The sequence below is a fragment of the Ascaphus truei genome, chromosome 4 (assembly GCF_040206685.1).
Source record: "Ascaphus truei isolate aAscTru1 chromosome 4, aAscTru1.hap1, whole genome shotgun sequence".
NCBI lineage: Eukaryota > Metazoa > Chordata > Amphibia > Anura > Ascaphidae > Ascaphus > Ascaphus truei.
The window spans coordinates 419,410,769-419,427,516 of NC_134486.1; the positions used below are offsets into that span (position 1 = coordinate 419,410,769).

The following is a 16,748-nucleotide window of genomic DNA, read 5'->3' on the forward strand; positions in this document are numbered from 1 at the left end:
AAGTCTCTCACTCATTTCTGTCCTAATCTATCTATATGTACTGTATATATGTGTATATATACAGTGGTTGACAAATCACCAAAAAAGCTACTCGCCACCTAGTACCAAACGTGTGCTGCTTGGGCCAATATTTACTCGCCCGGGGGTTAAATCCACTCGCCCGGGGCGAGCAAATGTATAGGTTTGTCGAACACTGTATATATGTGTATATGTGTATATGTGTATTTGTGTATATGTGTATTTGTGTATAGGTATATATGTGTATATGTATATATGTGTGTTTGGAGATATATATATTATTATTTTTTCTCTTATCTTATTCCTCTGTGTGTCAGATTGATAACACCGAGGTGAACGCTGTGGATGGGACACAGAACGGCCGTCCAGCCACAACCACCTTGCCCCACAAAACGGTGAGCCCCCACATTCTATCCCAACCTGTCCCCCCTTCTTCCATTCTTCCCCCCCCTTCTTCCATTCTTCCCCCCCTTCTTCCATTCTTCACCCCCCTTCTTCCATTCCACCCCCCTTCTTCCATTCTTCCCCCCTTCTTCCATTCTTCCCCCCCTTCTTCCATTCTTCCCCCCTTCTTCCATTCTTCCCCCCCTTCTTCCATTCTTCACCCCCCTTCTTCCATTCCAACCCCCCTTCTCCATTCTTCCCCCTTCTTCCATTCTTCCCCCCTTCTTCCATTCTTCCCCCCTTCTTCCATTCTTCCCCCCCTTCTTCCATTCTTCCCCCCCCTTCTTCCATTCTTCCCCCCCTTCTTCCATTCTTCCCCCCCCTTCTTCCATTCTTCCCCCCTTCTTCCATTCTTCCCCCCTTCTTCCATTCTCCCCCCCCTTCTTCCATTCTTCCCCCCTTCTTCCATTCTTCCCCCCCTTCTTCCATTCTTCCCCCCCTTCTTCCATTCTTCCCCTCTTCTTCCATTCTTCCCTCCATTCTTTCCCCCCTTCTATCATTCTTCCCTCCATTCTTTCCCCCCTTCTTCCATTCTTCCCTCCATTCTTCCCCCCCTTCTTCATTCTTCACTCCATTCTTTCCCCCCTTCATTTCTTCTCCCTCCATTCTTTCCCCCCCTTCTTCCATTCTTCCCCCCCTTCTTCCATTCTTCCCCCCCTTCTTCCATTCTTCCCCCCTTCTTCCATTCTTCCCCCCCTTCTTCCATTCTTCCCCCCTTCTACCATTCTTCCCCCCCTTCTTCCATTCTTCCCCCCCTTCTTCCATTCTTCCCCCCCTTCTTCCATTCTTCCCCCTTCTTCCATTCTCCCCCCCCCTTCTTCCATTCTTCCCCCCCTTCTTCCATTCTTCCCCCCTTCTTCCATTCCATTCTTCACTCCATTCTTTCCCCCCCTTCCATTCTTCCCTCCATTCTTTCCCCCCCTTCTTCCATTCTTCCCCCTTCTTCCATTCTTCCCCCCCTTCTTCCATTCCATTCTTCACTCCATTCTTTCCCCCCTTCCATTCTTCCCTCCATTCTTTCCCCCCCTTCTTCCATTCTTCCCCCCCTTCTTCCATTCTTCCCCCCCTTCTTCCATTCTTCCCCCCTTCTTCCATTCTTCCCCCCCTTCTTCCATTCTTCCCCCTTCTTCCATTCTTCCCCCCCTTCTTCCATTCTTCCCCCCTTCTTCCATTCTTCCCCCCCTTCTTCCATTCTTCCCCCTTCTTCCATTCTCCCCCCCTTCTTCCATTCTCCCCCCCCTTCTTCCATTCTTCCCCCCCTTCTTCCATTCTTCCCCCCCTTCTTCCATTCTTCCCCTCTTCTTCCATTCTTCCCTCCATTCTTTCCCCCCTTCTATCATTCTTCCCTCCATTCTTTCCCCCCTTCTTCCATTCTTCCCTCATTCTTTCCCCCCCTTCTTCCATTCTTCACTCCATTCTTCCCCCCTTCCATTCTTTCCCCCCCTTCTTCCATTCGTCCCCTCTTCTTCCATTCTTCCCTCCATTCTTTCCCCCCTTCTATCATTCTTCCCTCCATTCTTTCCCCCCCTTCTTCCATTCTTTCCCCCCCCTTCTTCCATTCTTCACTCCATTCTTTCCCCCCTTCCATTCTTCCCTCCATTCTTTCCCCCCTTCTTCCATTCTTCCCCCCCTTCTTCCATTCTTTCCCCCCTTCTTCCATTCTTCCCCCCCTTCTTCCATTCTTCCCCCCCTTCTTCCATTCTTCCCCCCCTTCTTCCATTCTTCCCCCCCTTCTTCCATTCTTCCCCCCCTTCTTCCATTCTTCCCCCCCTTCTTCCATTCTTCCCCCCCTTCTTCCATTCTTCCCCCCCTTCTTCCATTCTTCCCCCCCTTCTTCCATTCTTCCCCCCTTCTTCCATTCTCCCCCCCCCTTCCATTCTTCCTCCCCTCCCCTTCTTCCATTCGCCCCCCCTCCCCTTCTCTCCCCCTCCCCTTCTTTCCCCCTCCCCTTCTTTCCTCCTCCCCCTCCCCTTCTTTCTAACTCCCCCTCCCCTTCTTTCCCCCTTGCCCTCCCCTTTTTTCCCCCTCCCCCTCCCCTTTTTCCCCCTCCCCCTCCCCTTTTTCCCCCCTCCCCCTCCCCTTTTTCCCCCTCCCCTTCTTTCCCCCTCCCCCTCCCCTTCTTTCCCCCCTCCCCCTTCCCTTCTCTCCCCCTCCCCCTCCCCTTCTTTCCCCCTCCCCGTCCCGTTTTTTCCCCCTCCCCGTCCCGTTTTTTCCCCCTCCCCTTCTTTCCCCCTCCCCTTCTCTCCCCCTCCCCTTCTTTCCCCCTCCCCTTCTTTCCCCCTCCCCCTCCCCTTCTTTCCCCCTCCCCTTCTTTCCCCCTCCCCTTCTTTCCCCCTCCCCTTCTTTCCCCTCCCCCTCCCCTTCTTTCCCCCTCCCCCCTCCCCTTCTTCCCCCCTCCCCCCGCACACAGAAGTACAGCGCTCACTATAACACCCTTCCCCCCGCACACAGAAGTACAGCGCTCGCTATAACACCCTTTCCCCCCGCACACAGAAGTACAGCGCTCGCTATAACACCCTTTCCCCCCCACACAGAAATACAGCGCTCGCTATAACACCCTTTCCCCCCGCACACAGAAGTACAGCGCTCGCTATAACACCCTTTCCCCCCCGCACACAGAAGTACAGCGCTCGCTATAACACCCTTCCCCCCGCACACAGAAGTACAGCGCTCGCTATAACACCCTTTCCCCCCCACACAGAAGTACAGCGCTCGCTATAACACCCTTTCTCCCCGCACACAGAAGTACAGCGCTCGCTATAACACCCTTTCCCCCCCGCACACAGAAGTACAGCGCTCGCTATAACACCCTTTCCCCCCCGCACACAGAAGTACAGCGCTCGCTATAACACCCTTTCCCCCCGCACACAGAAGTACAGCGCTCGCTATAACACCCTTTCCCCCCGCACACAGAAGTACAGCGCTCGCTATAACACCCTTTCCCCCCCGCACACAGAAGTACAGCGCTCGCTATAACACCCTTTCCCCCCCGCACACAGAAGTACAGCGCTCGCTATAACACCCTTTCCCCCCCGCACACAGAAGTACAGCGCTCGCTATAACACCCTTTCTCCCCGCACACAGAAGTACAGCGCTCGCTATAACACCCTTTCCCCCCCGCACACAGAAGTACAGCGCTCGCTATAACACCCTTTCCCCCCCGCACACAGAAGTACAGCGCTCGCTATAACACCCTTTCCCCCCGCACACAGAAGTACAGCGCTCGCTATAACACCCTTTCTCCCCGCACACAGAAGTACAGCGCTCGCTATAACACCCTTTCCCCCCCACACAGAAATACAGCGCTCGCTATAACACCCTTTCCCCCCGCACACAGAAGTACAGCGCTCGCTATAACACCCTTTCCCCCCCGCACACAGAAGTACAGCGCTCGCTATAACACCCTTTCCCCCCCGCACACAGAAGTACATCGCTCAGGTGCTGCAGGACGCGTCTGCCATTACTGAGACCACGGCAGACAGCGAGGACACAGAAGAGCCGGGCTCGCAGGATGAGGAGATGATCAACGCGGATAACACGCTGGACGCAGAGTTCCAGTCCTGTGAGGACAGTCTCATCGAGAACGAGATCCACCAGTGACCGACACCCAAGGGGGCGAGGGGAGCAACGGACTTGCACTGCACACCCCACAAACACACACCCCTCTCCAGCATGCATAGGACGGACTCACGGGAGCGTGCAGTGACAATAACGCACCTGCTCCACTGCCAATCTCAGCGCTTGTGCCGCAGGGAGCTGTGTGTGTGTGTGCGCGCGTGAGTGCGCGTGTGTGTCTTGCACTTCTGCTGCCCAGTGTATAGTATACAGACTTTGTATGCGAGTCTCTCCACAGAAGCTGCCTGCTGTATACCTTCCTGTTCTGTGTTAGGGGCAGGCTCGCTGCCCGCACTATACCTGTTCTGTAGCTAAACTGAGAGGCTGGCACTGCGGGGGAGGCTGGCACTGCTGCTGCCTACATTAACCTGTGCTATGTATCAATGGACAGTCTGACACATTGGAGGCTGGCACTGCTGTGTGTGGCACAGGGGAGGGGGAAGGGAGGTGACCGGCACCAATGTATATTAATCGTCTGAGGCGTGTGGCAGTCTGGCACTGCCGCTGGCTTCACATCTATGTGAGCAAAGAGTGGCAAAAAGAATGTTGGGGTGTGAGGGTGACGCTGGCGCTGCTGCTGCCTGCGCTGTACCTTTTAATGTGTGTGTCTGGCACTGCCGCTGCCCGCGCTGTACCTGTAGTGTGTGTGTGTGTGTGTGTGTGTCTGGCACTGCCACTGCCCGCTCTGCATATATGTATAATGGTGTTGCTGTGTTTGTGGGGGAAGCCGACCCTGCCTGTGTGTGTATATATCATGATGTGAGGGGGAGGCCGACACTGCCGCTGCCCGCTGCCGTGTATATAGCTCATGGTGTAGGTGTGAGAGGGGGGAGGCCGGCACTGCCGCTGCCCGCTGCCGTGTATATAGCTCATGGTGTAGGTGTGAGAGGGGGGAGGCCGGCACTGCCGCTGCCCGCTGCCGTGTATATAGCTAATGGTGTAGGTGTGAGAGGGGGGAGGCCGGTACTGCCGCTGCCCGCTGCCGTGTATATAGCTCATGGTGTAGGTGTGAGAGGGGGGAGGCCGGCACTGCCGCTGCCCGCTGCCGTGTATATAGCTCATGGTGTAGGTGTGAGAGGGGGGAGGCCGGCACTGCCGCTGCCCGCTGCCGTGTATATAGCTCATGGTGTAGGTGTGAGAGGGGGGAGGCCGGCACTGCCGCTGCCCGCTGCCGTGTATATAGCTCATGGTGTAGGTGTGAGAGGGGGGAGGCCGGCACTGCCGCTGCCCGCTGCCGTGTATATAGCTCATGGTGTAGGTGTGAGAGGGGGGAGGCCGGCACTGCCGCTGCCCGCGCTGTAGCTTTGTGTATAAATGGCGCAGAGAAGGGCCAGCTCCTCAGCGTCTGTGCCCGCTGCCCCGTGGCACCTTCCACGTTATGCTCCCTGCCACCGCCACAAACCTCACCCCCTCCTGCAGAAGGACCTGACACGGTTGCCCCAGAGCGCCGGACAGAGGGGGTGAAATCCGCATCCAGGGGGTTACCAAGCACCCCAGGGTGCTGCGGCCGCCTGTATAGGTGCAGTCCCTGCAGAAGCACAGAGAAGCCGCATTGCGCTCCTTCATGTCGTCCTTCTCCCCGCCCCGCGCTCCCTGCAGTACAGGGAACGCCCTCGGGCGGTACTGGCGGCCATTACTGTGTGTTATTTACACTCCAACACCTGTCAAATACTCATTTCCAGGATCACTAATACTATTACTACAGTACTGGGAATCACTCCAAACTGACTGTATAAATACTAAGTACAATCTGACATTGTCCGTGTGTTACAGGCGGCAGAGACTGCCCCGCTCACCGCGTTATTCCTGCGCTTTGTATATACAATAAGTACCAGGATTGCACATGGAACTTCAATGTCCGAGCGAGGAGGTAACGCAAGTCCCGCAGTGCATGGCGCCCGCCTGTACACCTCTGCAAAGCCTTCTCGCGTCTCTTCAATGTTTTATGCGGTGATTCTGTTTGTTTGTTTTTATCATTCCTTGCGATCACTTTAATAATGGCTGCCGACCCCTGCACGGGCGAATCGTGTGCGATTAAACACTTTCATTTTATGATTTCCTAAGGAGTGAGAAATATATTGTTTGTTTATTTTATTTTCAATTGTTTCAATTTTCTGTGTTATCCTTTAAAAAAAAAAAAAAAAAACACATTTTGAAGGAACTCCACCTACAAACCCGTTCATTACCTAGTGGCAGTGACGGGGTTAAAAGTCAGTGCTACAGTTAGGTCCGGAAATAATTGGACACTGACACAATTTTCATAATTTTGCCTCTGTACGCCACCACAATGGATTTGAAATGAAACAACTGAGATGCAATAGAAGTGCAGACTTTCAGCTTTAATTCAATGGGTTGAACAAAAATATCGTATGAAATGTTTAGGAATTGCAGCCATTTTCATACACAGTCCCCTTATTTCAGGGGCTCAAATGTAATTGGACAAATGAACACAATCCTAAATAAAATGTTCATTTTTAATATTTTGTCGAGAATCCTTTGCAGGCAATGACTGCTTGAAGTCTGGAACGCATGGACATCACCAAACGCTGGGTTTCCTCCTTTGTGATGCTTTGCCAGGCCTTTACTGCAGCTGTCTTCAGTTGTTTGTTTGTGGGTCTTTCTGCCTTAAGTTTTGTCTTCAGCAAGTGAAATGCATGCTCGATCGGGTTGAGATTAGGTGATTGACGTCCATTGCAGAATATTCCACTTCTTTGCCTTAAAAAACTCCTGGGTTGCTTTCGCAGTATGTTTTGGGTCATTGTCCATCTGTAAAGTGAAGCGCCGTCCAGTCAACTTTGCTAAATTTGACATACACTTCAGAATTCATCCGGTTGCTTCTGTCACATCATCAATAAACACTAGTGACCCAGTGCCATTGTAAGCCATGCATGCCCATGCCATCACACTGCCTCTACCGTGTTTTACAGATTATGTGGTATGCTTCGGATCATGAGCCGTTCCAAGCCTTCTCCATACATTTTTCTTCCCATCATTCTGGTACAGGTTGATCTTAGTTTCATCTGTCCAAAGAATGCTGTTCCAGAACTGGGCTGGCTTTTTTAGATATTGTTTGGCAGAGTCTAATCTGGCCTTTCTATTCTTGATGCTTATGAATGGTTTGCACCTTGTGGTGAACCCTCTGTATTTGCTCTTCTCTTTGTGGTAGACTTGGATAATGATATGTCTTCCTCTTGGAGAGTGTTCTTCACTTGGCTGGATGTTGTGAAGGGGTTTTTCTTTACCATGGAAAGGATCCTACGATCATCCACCACTGTTGTCCTCCGTGGACATCCAAGCCTTTTTGTGCTGCAGAGCTCACCAGTGCGTTCTTTTTTTTTTTTTTTTTTTTTTCTCAGAATGTACCAAACTGCTGATTTGGCCGCTCCTAATGTTCCTGCTATCTCTCTGATGGATTTTCATTTTTTTTGCAGCCTAAGGATGCCCTGTTTCACTTGCATTGAGAGCTCCTTTGACCACATGTTGTGGGTTCACAGCAACAGCTTCCAAATGCAAATGCCACACCTGGAATCAACTCCAGACCTTTTACCTGCTTAATTGATGATGAACTAACGAAGGAATAGCCCACACCTGTCCATGAAACGGCTTTTGAGTCAATTGTCCAATTACTTTTGGTCCCTTGAAAAAGAGGGGGCTACATATTAAAGAGATGTCATTCCTAAACACTTCCTCCAATTTGGATGTGAATACCCTCAAAATAAAGCTGATAGACTGCACTTTAAGCCCATATTCATTATATAACTGTAGCTTGAATTTATTTTGGTAAACAGCCGAAATAACAAAACTTGTATCAGTGTCCAATTATTTCCGGACCTAACTGTATGTCTAAGGCACTGCAGTAGTTGGAGTTTCCGATGCTCCATGTAAGGAGGTAGCCTACACACTAATAACCCAACTTCTGTGGTTAGTCGATTCTGTAAAAAAATAAGGGCGTCCCAGGTGTTAAACGGGGGTGTACATGTCCCCAATACAGCTAAAAGATGGACCGGTTAGGTTAAGATGACCAATAACCCTTTCTCTGCCTGGAGGTCCTGCACAAACTGACAGCAAAGGACCTGTCAGGGAAGACCTACAGGTAACGATATTCTCTACACTGGTAACTGAATGTTAGCAGCACTTGTCCTGGGCTGAGACGGACAGCCTGTCCCACATGGCCCGGCGCGTCGCCTGGGAAATATAAGCTAACAGGAGGGCGTACAACACACTTCGTAGAAATGACAACCTGTAATGGGGCCGTCCTCCTTGGGACTAAAATGAACAATTGCAAGTGACGGATGTCAACCTGCAAAGCCAAACTTGGTGAGATGCGAAGCTCCTCGCCCAAAAAGTGATATTCTATCGGGACAATGCTCTGTCGCCGAGACGCTAAAATGAGTGAGATGGGCGCCTTATCTGTGAGAGGTGCCGCAAATCTGGGACGATGATGACTAGTTTTAAATTGAAATACCTAGAAGTATTTTGAAGCAAAGTTTAACAGTATAACTAAAGCAGAGGCCGGGTTCTGACTTCCCTTCGTGCCTCGTCTCTGCTATCACAGTAAGGAGCAGGACCCAACACGGCCAAAGCCCGACCCGACCTGTGCAATCACACAATACAGGTGAGCACTGAGCGGCCGGACAAAGGGGCTGCGGTCAGTGAAGGATGGGAGCAGAGTATGTCCGTCCTGAGGGAGAATGATTAGAAAGATAGTGGAGGACTATCAGATCCTGCAGCATATTGTGGGTATATAGATGGAGCCGCTGTTATGCGACCATTTCTCGTATTGGTTTTCGAGGTCTCGAAATCGCGACAGACCAATGGCACATGGGATTAACACGGCGGGGGTCCCTGCGGTGTTAATCCTACCGGGGGTCTACCTGTCTGTAAGAGACGCGCAGTAAGAGAGATGCTGAATCAGACATAACTGTGCCTCTAAGGCGATCGCGGGGGGTTTATTTAATTTTAACATTACAGTAATGTAGCAGGGCGTCTCCGGAGCTGAACCGCATTGATTTCAGGTACGGGGACCCCCTAATTCCAAAGATACAGGCCCCGTTATGGGGTGCCTGTATCCCCATGTTAAAATCCTTGGCCCTGAGATCTAAACAAAGCAGAGGGATACCGGCACCCCAAAACGGCCTGAATCACGGGATGTAGGGGGTGCTGCGGCTGAAATCAACTTTGTTCTGTTTCGAAGACCCCCTGCTCCTGCACACTAGTTTTGGGGGGTGTTTGATACTTGTGTGGGAGCAGGGGGTCTCCTGAACCTCTGGGATCCCCTACTTCCCTAGATAGAAGCCCTGTTATGGGGTGCCGGTATCCCTCTGCTTTGTTTAGATCCCACAGTCACGTGACCCACAGGATTGTAACATGGGGATACAGGCACCCCATAACGAGGCCTGTATCTTGGGAAGTAAGGGGTCCCTGGACCTGAAATCAATGCGGTTCTGCTCTGGAAACCCCCTGCTACATTACTGTAAAATTAAATAAACCCCCCTGCAATTGACTGTTAGAGACAAGCAGGTAGAGTGACTTATTCATGTCTACTGCGCGTCTCTTGCAGACAGACAGACCTCGGTAGGACTTACAGAGCTGGAACCCCCGCAGTGTTAATCCCGTGGGCCATTAAGTTTGCAGCGGACCTTCTTGGACCACCACACACTACAGTGCGTGATTGAAGCCGGTAAATAGTGGGTATAATGGGTCCCACAGTTGCTCTTCGTGCTGAATGGCGATATTTCCAAGTAATCCCTGTGATAGTCCCATAACCTGCAGACACACACACACCTACACCCACACACCACCTCCCCCCCCCCCCCCATTACCTGCAGTGTTAGTCAGGGAGAAGGGAACCAATGAGAGAGACTCCTTAATATACAGAGGTGGCCAAGTCATAGCTGTAATATTTACCTATCGCCTGGGGCGCCTGCAACGTGGTCTGTGTGGCACTGTGTTGTATGTATGGTGAGCGCATGGCAGGGTGTTACAGGGTAGTGTGTGTGTGTCAGAGTTGTGGGGTAGTGTGATAGACATGGTGTGTAGGTTGGCGTTCATGGCCGGGGGTTGTAGAACCCGTCTAGCAGGAATAAATGGGTATGGAGCAGTGGGAATATAGTTTACGGTTTGCCAGACGCCATTTTAATAGGTAAACCAGTAAACGTAAAAACAATATTCAGACCCTGGAGATAGTGGGATGGGGTGCCACGGCCAGACCACGGTAATAGTGTGTGCCTGGTTATGTGCCTGGTTATTAGAGACACTCATTTTAAAATGATTTGAAAACCCTTATACTTGCCCAAATGGATTTACCCTATTTCCTCAATTCTAAGACGCACCTTTTTTTTGATTTTCACATGTCTGAAATCGGGGTGCGTCTTAGAATCAATGTATTACATTTTTTTTTTTTACATGTTTCAGGAGAGGTCCCATGTCAGCGGAGGACGAAGTGTGCGGCGGCGACAGGAGAGGTCCCACGTCTGCAGATCGCTGAAGATGGACAGCGGGCGGGAGTGCGGTGGCGGCGGCAGGACAGGTCCCAAGTCTGCAGGTGAATGATGATAAGAAGACAGCGGGCGTGTGATGGAGGAGGCGGCTAATAGATCATAATAGCAGGAGCAGAGCGGCGTAGGGGAACGGCTTGGGAGGTGCACACAGTAACACCGGAAGTTGACCGGTGTCTGACTTCCGGTTACAGTGTGCAACTCCCAAGCCGTTCCCCTATGCCGCTCTTCTCCTGCTATTATGATCTCCTGCCGCCGCACGCCCGCTGTCTTCTTATCTTCATCCACCTGCAGACTTTGGATCTGTCCTGCTGGCGCACACCCACCCGCTGCCATCTTCAACCATCTGCAGACGTGGGACCTCTCCTGCCGCCGCTGCCCGCTCCATCCTCTGCTGACATGGGACCTCTCCTGCCGCCGCCCGCTTCATGGACCTCTCCTGAAACATGGTAAGTGAAAAAGTCATTTTCCTCGATTTGTAGGGGCCAAATCGATGGTGCGTCTTACAATCGAGGAAATACGATAAATGGGCAGTTCCAGGTAACCGCGGGTGGAAATGGAAGTAAGTTGGTGTAATCGGCGCGATTAGGGCTATTATTATGTACAGTATTGCTTTTCTCCGGGAACAATAGCTGCTGTACATTAGAACAATAACATCTGACAGTCTGATCACAAAGACATTAGATAAAGATTAGTAAATCCCCCTCCCACAGCTTTTGTTTACCATTAAATTGTTGAAAGTTTAAAAAGGGGAAATTTCTAAAATAATTGTAAATACGGTTGTTATTTTTTTTATTGCTCGAGTCCCCTACTTTCTCTGTTAAACATTTGCTCATTGTCATTAGTGACTACATTCTGTCATGGGTCATTTAAAATGGTCAACAGCTGTGCCTGGCCCCTCAGAGAGGCCCGGCATGGAAACCCGAATCTGTGTCAATGATAAATGCCGACCTTGGAGAGAAACCCCCCCAGTGAGACCCCCACAGGGCGATGTATGGAGCCTCGCAAATGGCTTTTTTGGCACGTAATTGTACTTTAAGTTTAGGGCATCCGTGTACTGAAGCGGGGATAGGCAACACCAATCCTCAAGACTCACCCAACTGGTAAGGTTTTAGGCTATCCCTGCTTCAGCACAAGGGGCTACATTAGTTGGTCAGTTGATGAACGGCCAACTCCAATCCTCAAGGGCCACCAACAGAGCAGGGTTTATGGATATCCCTGCTTCAGCATAGGTGGCTTAATCAGTGGCTCAATCTTCGACTGAAGCAGGGATATTCTTAAAACTTGACCTGTTGGTCGCCTTGGAGGACTGGAGTTGCTGCCCCTGCCTTTGGTTATAAGGTCCCAAGACTTTGTTTTGAGAAATAAGATTTCCCCATTCATAAAGAATATGATGAGCCCGCTGTTAAAGGGACGTTCCTGGGAGCTGCCAAACACTTTGTAAAGAAGGTACAAGAGTTTTCCTTCGACAAGTGAGATCGAGCGTAACCGTGTTCTGTGCGGCGTGGGCACGTGGCGCGCATGGTTCATCGCTGGACGCGATCGGAAAATTACCCCCTCTTCCGTTCTCGTCATTGCGAGTCAGCTGCCTGCCCATGATCCGTACCCCGAGTCTGCCTGCCCATGATCCGTACCCCGAGTCTGCCTGCCCATGATCCGTACCCCGAGTCTGCCTGCCCATGATCCGTACCCCAAGTCTGCCTGCCCATGATCCGTACCCCGAGTCTGCCTGCCCATGATCCGTACCCCGAGTCTGCCTGCCCATGATCCGTACCCCGAGTCTGCCTGCCCATGATCCGTACCCCGAGTTTGCCTGCCCATGATCCGCACCCCGAGTCTGCCTGCCCACGATCCGTACCCCGAGTCTGCCTGCCCAAGATCCGTACCCCGAGTCTGCCTGCCCATGATCCGTACCTCGAGTCTGCCTGCCCATGATCCGTACCCCGAGTCTGCCTGCCTGCGATCCGCACCCCGAGTCTGCCTGCCCATGATCCGCACCCCGAGTCTGCCTGCCCATGATCCGTACCCCGAGTCTGCCTGCCCATGATCCGTACCCCGAGTCTGCCTGCCCACGGTCCGTACCCCGAGTCTGCCTGCCCACGATCCATACCCCGAGTCTTCCTGCCCACGATCCGTACCCCGAGTCTGCCTGCCCACGATCCGTACCCCGAGTCTGCCTGCCCACGATCCGTACCCCGAGTCTGCCTGCCCACGATCCGTACCCCGAGTCTGCCTGCCCACGATCCGTACCCCGAGTCTGCCTGCCCACGATCCGTACCCCGAGTCTGCCTGCCCACGATCCGTACCCCGAGTCTGCCTGCCCACGATCCGTACCCCGAGTCTGCCTGCCCACGATCCGTACCCTGAGTCTGCCTGCCCACGATCCGCACCCCGAGTCTGCCTGCCCACGATCCGAACACTCTGCACACAGACTTCTTATTTTAATAAAACTCAGCCTTATACTTGGCTGGAGTATTCCCTGAACGCCTTATACCAGAGTTAGGGTGACCTGGGCAAGAACTGGGCAGCCCCTCCTGTTATATTGGGGACCCCTTGACTGTTTCAGGGACCCTTTTCATTCCTGTGTCTCCTTTTACCTTTCCTGATCTGTGCTGAAGCAGTAGTGAGTCGCAAGAATGCTTTTCATGGTAGGATTTTGACCGGAGCACTGCGCTTCAGCATAGCCAGGAATCTAACCTGAATGCGGGGTACATTTTTGGGGTCTCCAGTAACTTTGGAACCCCGCTAAATAGACGCAATCTGAAATAAGTTTCTCCGTCAAACCCGCCCTGAAACTCACAGCCTGGTCGTCCCCGCTTGCTAGCACTCCTGGAAAGGGTAACACATAAAAAATTGCAATTGTCGCATATTTTATTACATTATTAATGCATGCATAATACACGGGTCCAAGAGCTGACACTCCAAAGCCCCCAAAACACAGTTCAGGGGCAACCAAGTGGGCTTAACCTTTATTTTAAAGCCTGGTTACCCCCTCACCCCCTAGTATGGACAGGGTTATTTAAATGGCCTTAACAAGTATTAGACTGGAGTGTCTCAATAAGAGACAAACTATGGGGTCTGCGTGTGAAGGAAATTATGGGGTTTTTTGCTGGGAAATTGCTAAAAAAAAAAAAAAAAAAAAAACATTTAACCTTTTTATGCATCTATGGAAAAAGCTTTCAAGTTGTACAAAGAGAGAACGTTTTTATTGTATAGGCGTTTATACATTGCACGCGCCACCCCTTATCTGTCCAGCAAAGAAAGGCGTTACCATGGCTTGTAATGGTTCTACGTGTCCTAGAGGATTAAACTGCTGGTGCTCTGGTGCAGCCGCCCAGTGGCACAGACACCCAGCCACAGGTGAGATGTGCCGTACACAGCCATTGCTTGCACTGCATTCAGACAAGCTGAACACGGTTACGCCTGCGCAGGCGCGGATGTAAACTTTGCTCAGACGAGATAAGGAGGCTGGGTGTAGTGATTCAATTACAAATCCCCAACAACTGATGATAGGCGGTGCTCACTGGGGAAGGTGAATTGCATTATACTAGGATAGAAAGGGATCCCCTTATGCCGCACAAAGAACACCTAATTAAATATCAATTTTATTATAATATATTAAAATATAGGTGTGAGGGATTAAAGACAAAAACAAACAAAACAAACGGGTAAACACAACATTTAAAAATTCAAAGCGTAATCGCAAGGGTAGCGAAGGAGTAAATGAACAGCGCCGGGTAGAGTTACTAAATATAACTACTACCCACGAAAGTGTTGTTGTGTTTAACTCCTAATGTCCTTGATGAGGTATAATAATCCCTATATAATGGTGTATCACTGCAGCGGTGACAAAACTGTAATAGTGATAGACACACTCATGAGGTTATGGTAGTCTTGAAGAACTCAATTAAAAGCCACTAAAGGATTACAAATTCCTGTATATAAATTGATGTGAGCTAATTACTGGGTAACCTTCCTATAGCGATTGTGAAACCTAGAACCCCAGATGGCTGGGTGGGTGTAGTAACCCCTCCACCACTGAGCGGAATGTATTAATTTGCTCGGTTGGGTAGCACTAGGAGATACACTTCTTACAAGTACATATCAGAAGTGTTAAGTCCAGTGCTCAGCTCTGTGGCTGGTAAGTGACCACACCACAACTTCTGCATTATATCTCTAAAGAAAATGATGTAAGATAGATGCTGAGTCATCCTCCTATAGGTATTGTATTGTCTGAAGAACCCAGATGAGAAAATGTAGTTTTTTGCTCAGTTTTTTGCTCAGTTGGGTAGCACTAGGAGATACACTTCTTATAAGTACTTTTCAGAAGTGCTACATCCAGTGCTCAGCTCTGTGGCTGATTGGAGAAATTAGTATAGGAAACCACAGGCACACTCTGCATAAATTAACGAAGATACACATATACAAGTGTCAGAGCGTACTGGCTGTCCACGGCCACAGTCTCCGAAACGCTCTGACATAAAAGGGACGCCCTTGCCTCTCCGAATCAGCAAACGCTGGTTAGCTGACGTCGCTCGTACCCGACGTACGTTTCACCAAAAGGCTTCATCAGGGGCTGATTCGGATATATGTGTATCTTCATTAATACAATAGATTTGTTCAAAAAAAGGTTGGACATCTTTTTAGATGGGACAGGTATACAGGGATATACCAAATAAGTAAACATGGGAAGGATGTTGATCCAGGGATTAATCCGATTGCCAATTCTTGGAGTCAGGAAGGAATTAATTTTCCCCCTTAATGGGGCTGTGTGTTTGCCTTCCACTGGATCAATAAGTAAGTATAGATATAGGATAAAGTATCTGTTGTCTAAATTTAGCGTAGGTTAAACTTGATGGAAATACGTCTTTTTTCAACCTCATCTACTATGTAACTAGAAGGATGTGTATCTTCTAGTGCTACTCAACTGAGCAAATAATTACATTTTGCTCAGTGGTGGAGGGGTTACTACACCCACCTATCTGGGATCCTCGGGTTTAACCATACCTATAGGAGGATGACTCAGCATCTATCGTACATCATTTTCTTTAGAGATATAATGCAGAAGTTGTGGTGTGGTCACTTACCAGCCACAGAGCTGAGCACTGGACTTAACACTTCTGATATGTACTTGTAAGAAGTGTATCTCCTAGTGCTACCCAACTGAGCAACTTAATACATTCTGCTCAGTGGTGGAGGGGTTACTATACCCACCCAGCCATCTGGGGTTCTAGGTTTCACAATCGCTATAGGAAGGTTACCCAGTAATTAGCTCACATCAATTTATATACAGGAATTTGTAATCCTTTAGTGGCTTTTAATTGAGTTCTTCAAGACTACCATAACCTCATGAGTGTGTCTATCACTATTACAGTTTTGTCACCACTGCAGTGATACACTATTATAAAGGGATTATTATACTCTATTAAGGACATTAGGAGTTAAACACAAGAACACTTTTGTGGTTAGTAGTTATATTAAGTAACTCTACCAGGCGCTGTTCATTTACTCCTTCGCTACCCTTGCGATTACTCTCTCAATTTTTAAACGTTGTGTTTATGTAAGGAATCCACTACTGGCTTTGACTATTGCCTTGCAGACCTGTGCAGTTGCAAGCTTCCTCTGGCAATCTATGGCACAGGTGCTGCCTCTCATTGCAGCTTCTGCCCTGTGCTACTTCATTGGAGGAATTCTCACACACCCTCCTCCTGTGATTGGATCTCCGCCCTTTATATTCTAGGCGTTGGCTCTGAACCAGCGCCGAGCATAACTATTCATATCTCTATGTTACTGACTCTGCCACAAACCACCCCAGGCCTCTCTCCTAGTGTTCTTACCTTCAAGTTCCTGAGTATCCAGAGGCCTGGTCCTGGACGTCTGTGCTGAAGCGTTGTTGCCAGCACTGGCCTGCTGCTATCTCCTTGCAGTGGCCTACCCTGGACGTCTGTGCTGAAGCGTTGTTGCCAGCACTGGCCTGCTGCTATCTCCTTACAGTGGCCTGCCCTGGACGTCTGTGCTGAAGCGTTGATGCCAGCACTGGCCTGCTGCTATTCTCCTGCAGTGGCCTGCCCGGGACGTCTGTGCTGTAGCGTGTTGCCAGCACCGGTACCTGCTGAATTCCCTCCTAGCAGTGGCTACCCTTCCTGTCCTGTGGCCTGCTGCTATTCTCCTGTA

At 50.3% G+C, this 16,748-nt stretch overlaps 1 protein-coding gene across 1 annotated transcript in view; it reads left to right on the top strand.

Moving 5' to 3' along the window:
- Positions 1-6,136, top strand: part of TMEM63B (transmembrane protein 63B) — a 91,467-nt gene extending 85,331 nt beyond the window's left edge. Inside the window, exons 15-17 of the mRNA XM_075595112.1 lie at positions 4-37; positions 273-413; positions 3,886-6,136. Of these exons, the coding sequence (XP_075451227.1) occupies positions 4-37; positions 273-413; positions 3,886-4,062 (352 nt within the window). The 3' untranslated portion in view covers positions 4,063-6,136. The remainder of the gene's footprint in view (positions 1-3; positions 38-272; positions 414-3,885) is intronic.
- The last annotated feature ends 10,612 nt before the right edge of the window (positions 6,137-16,748 follow it).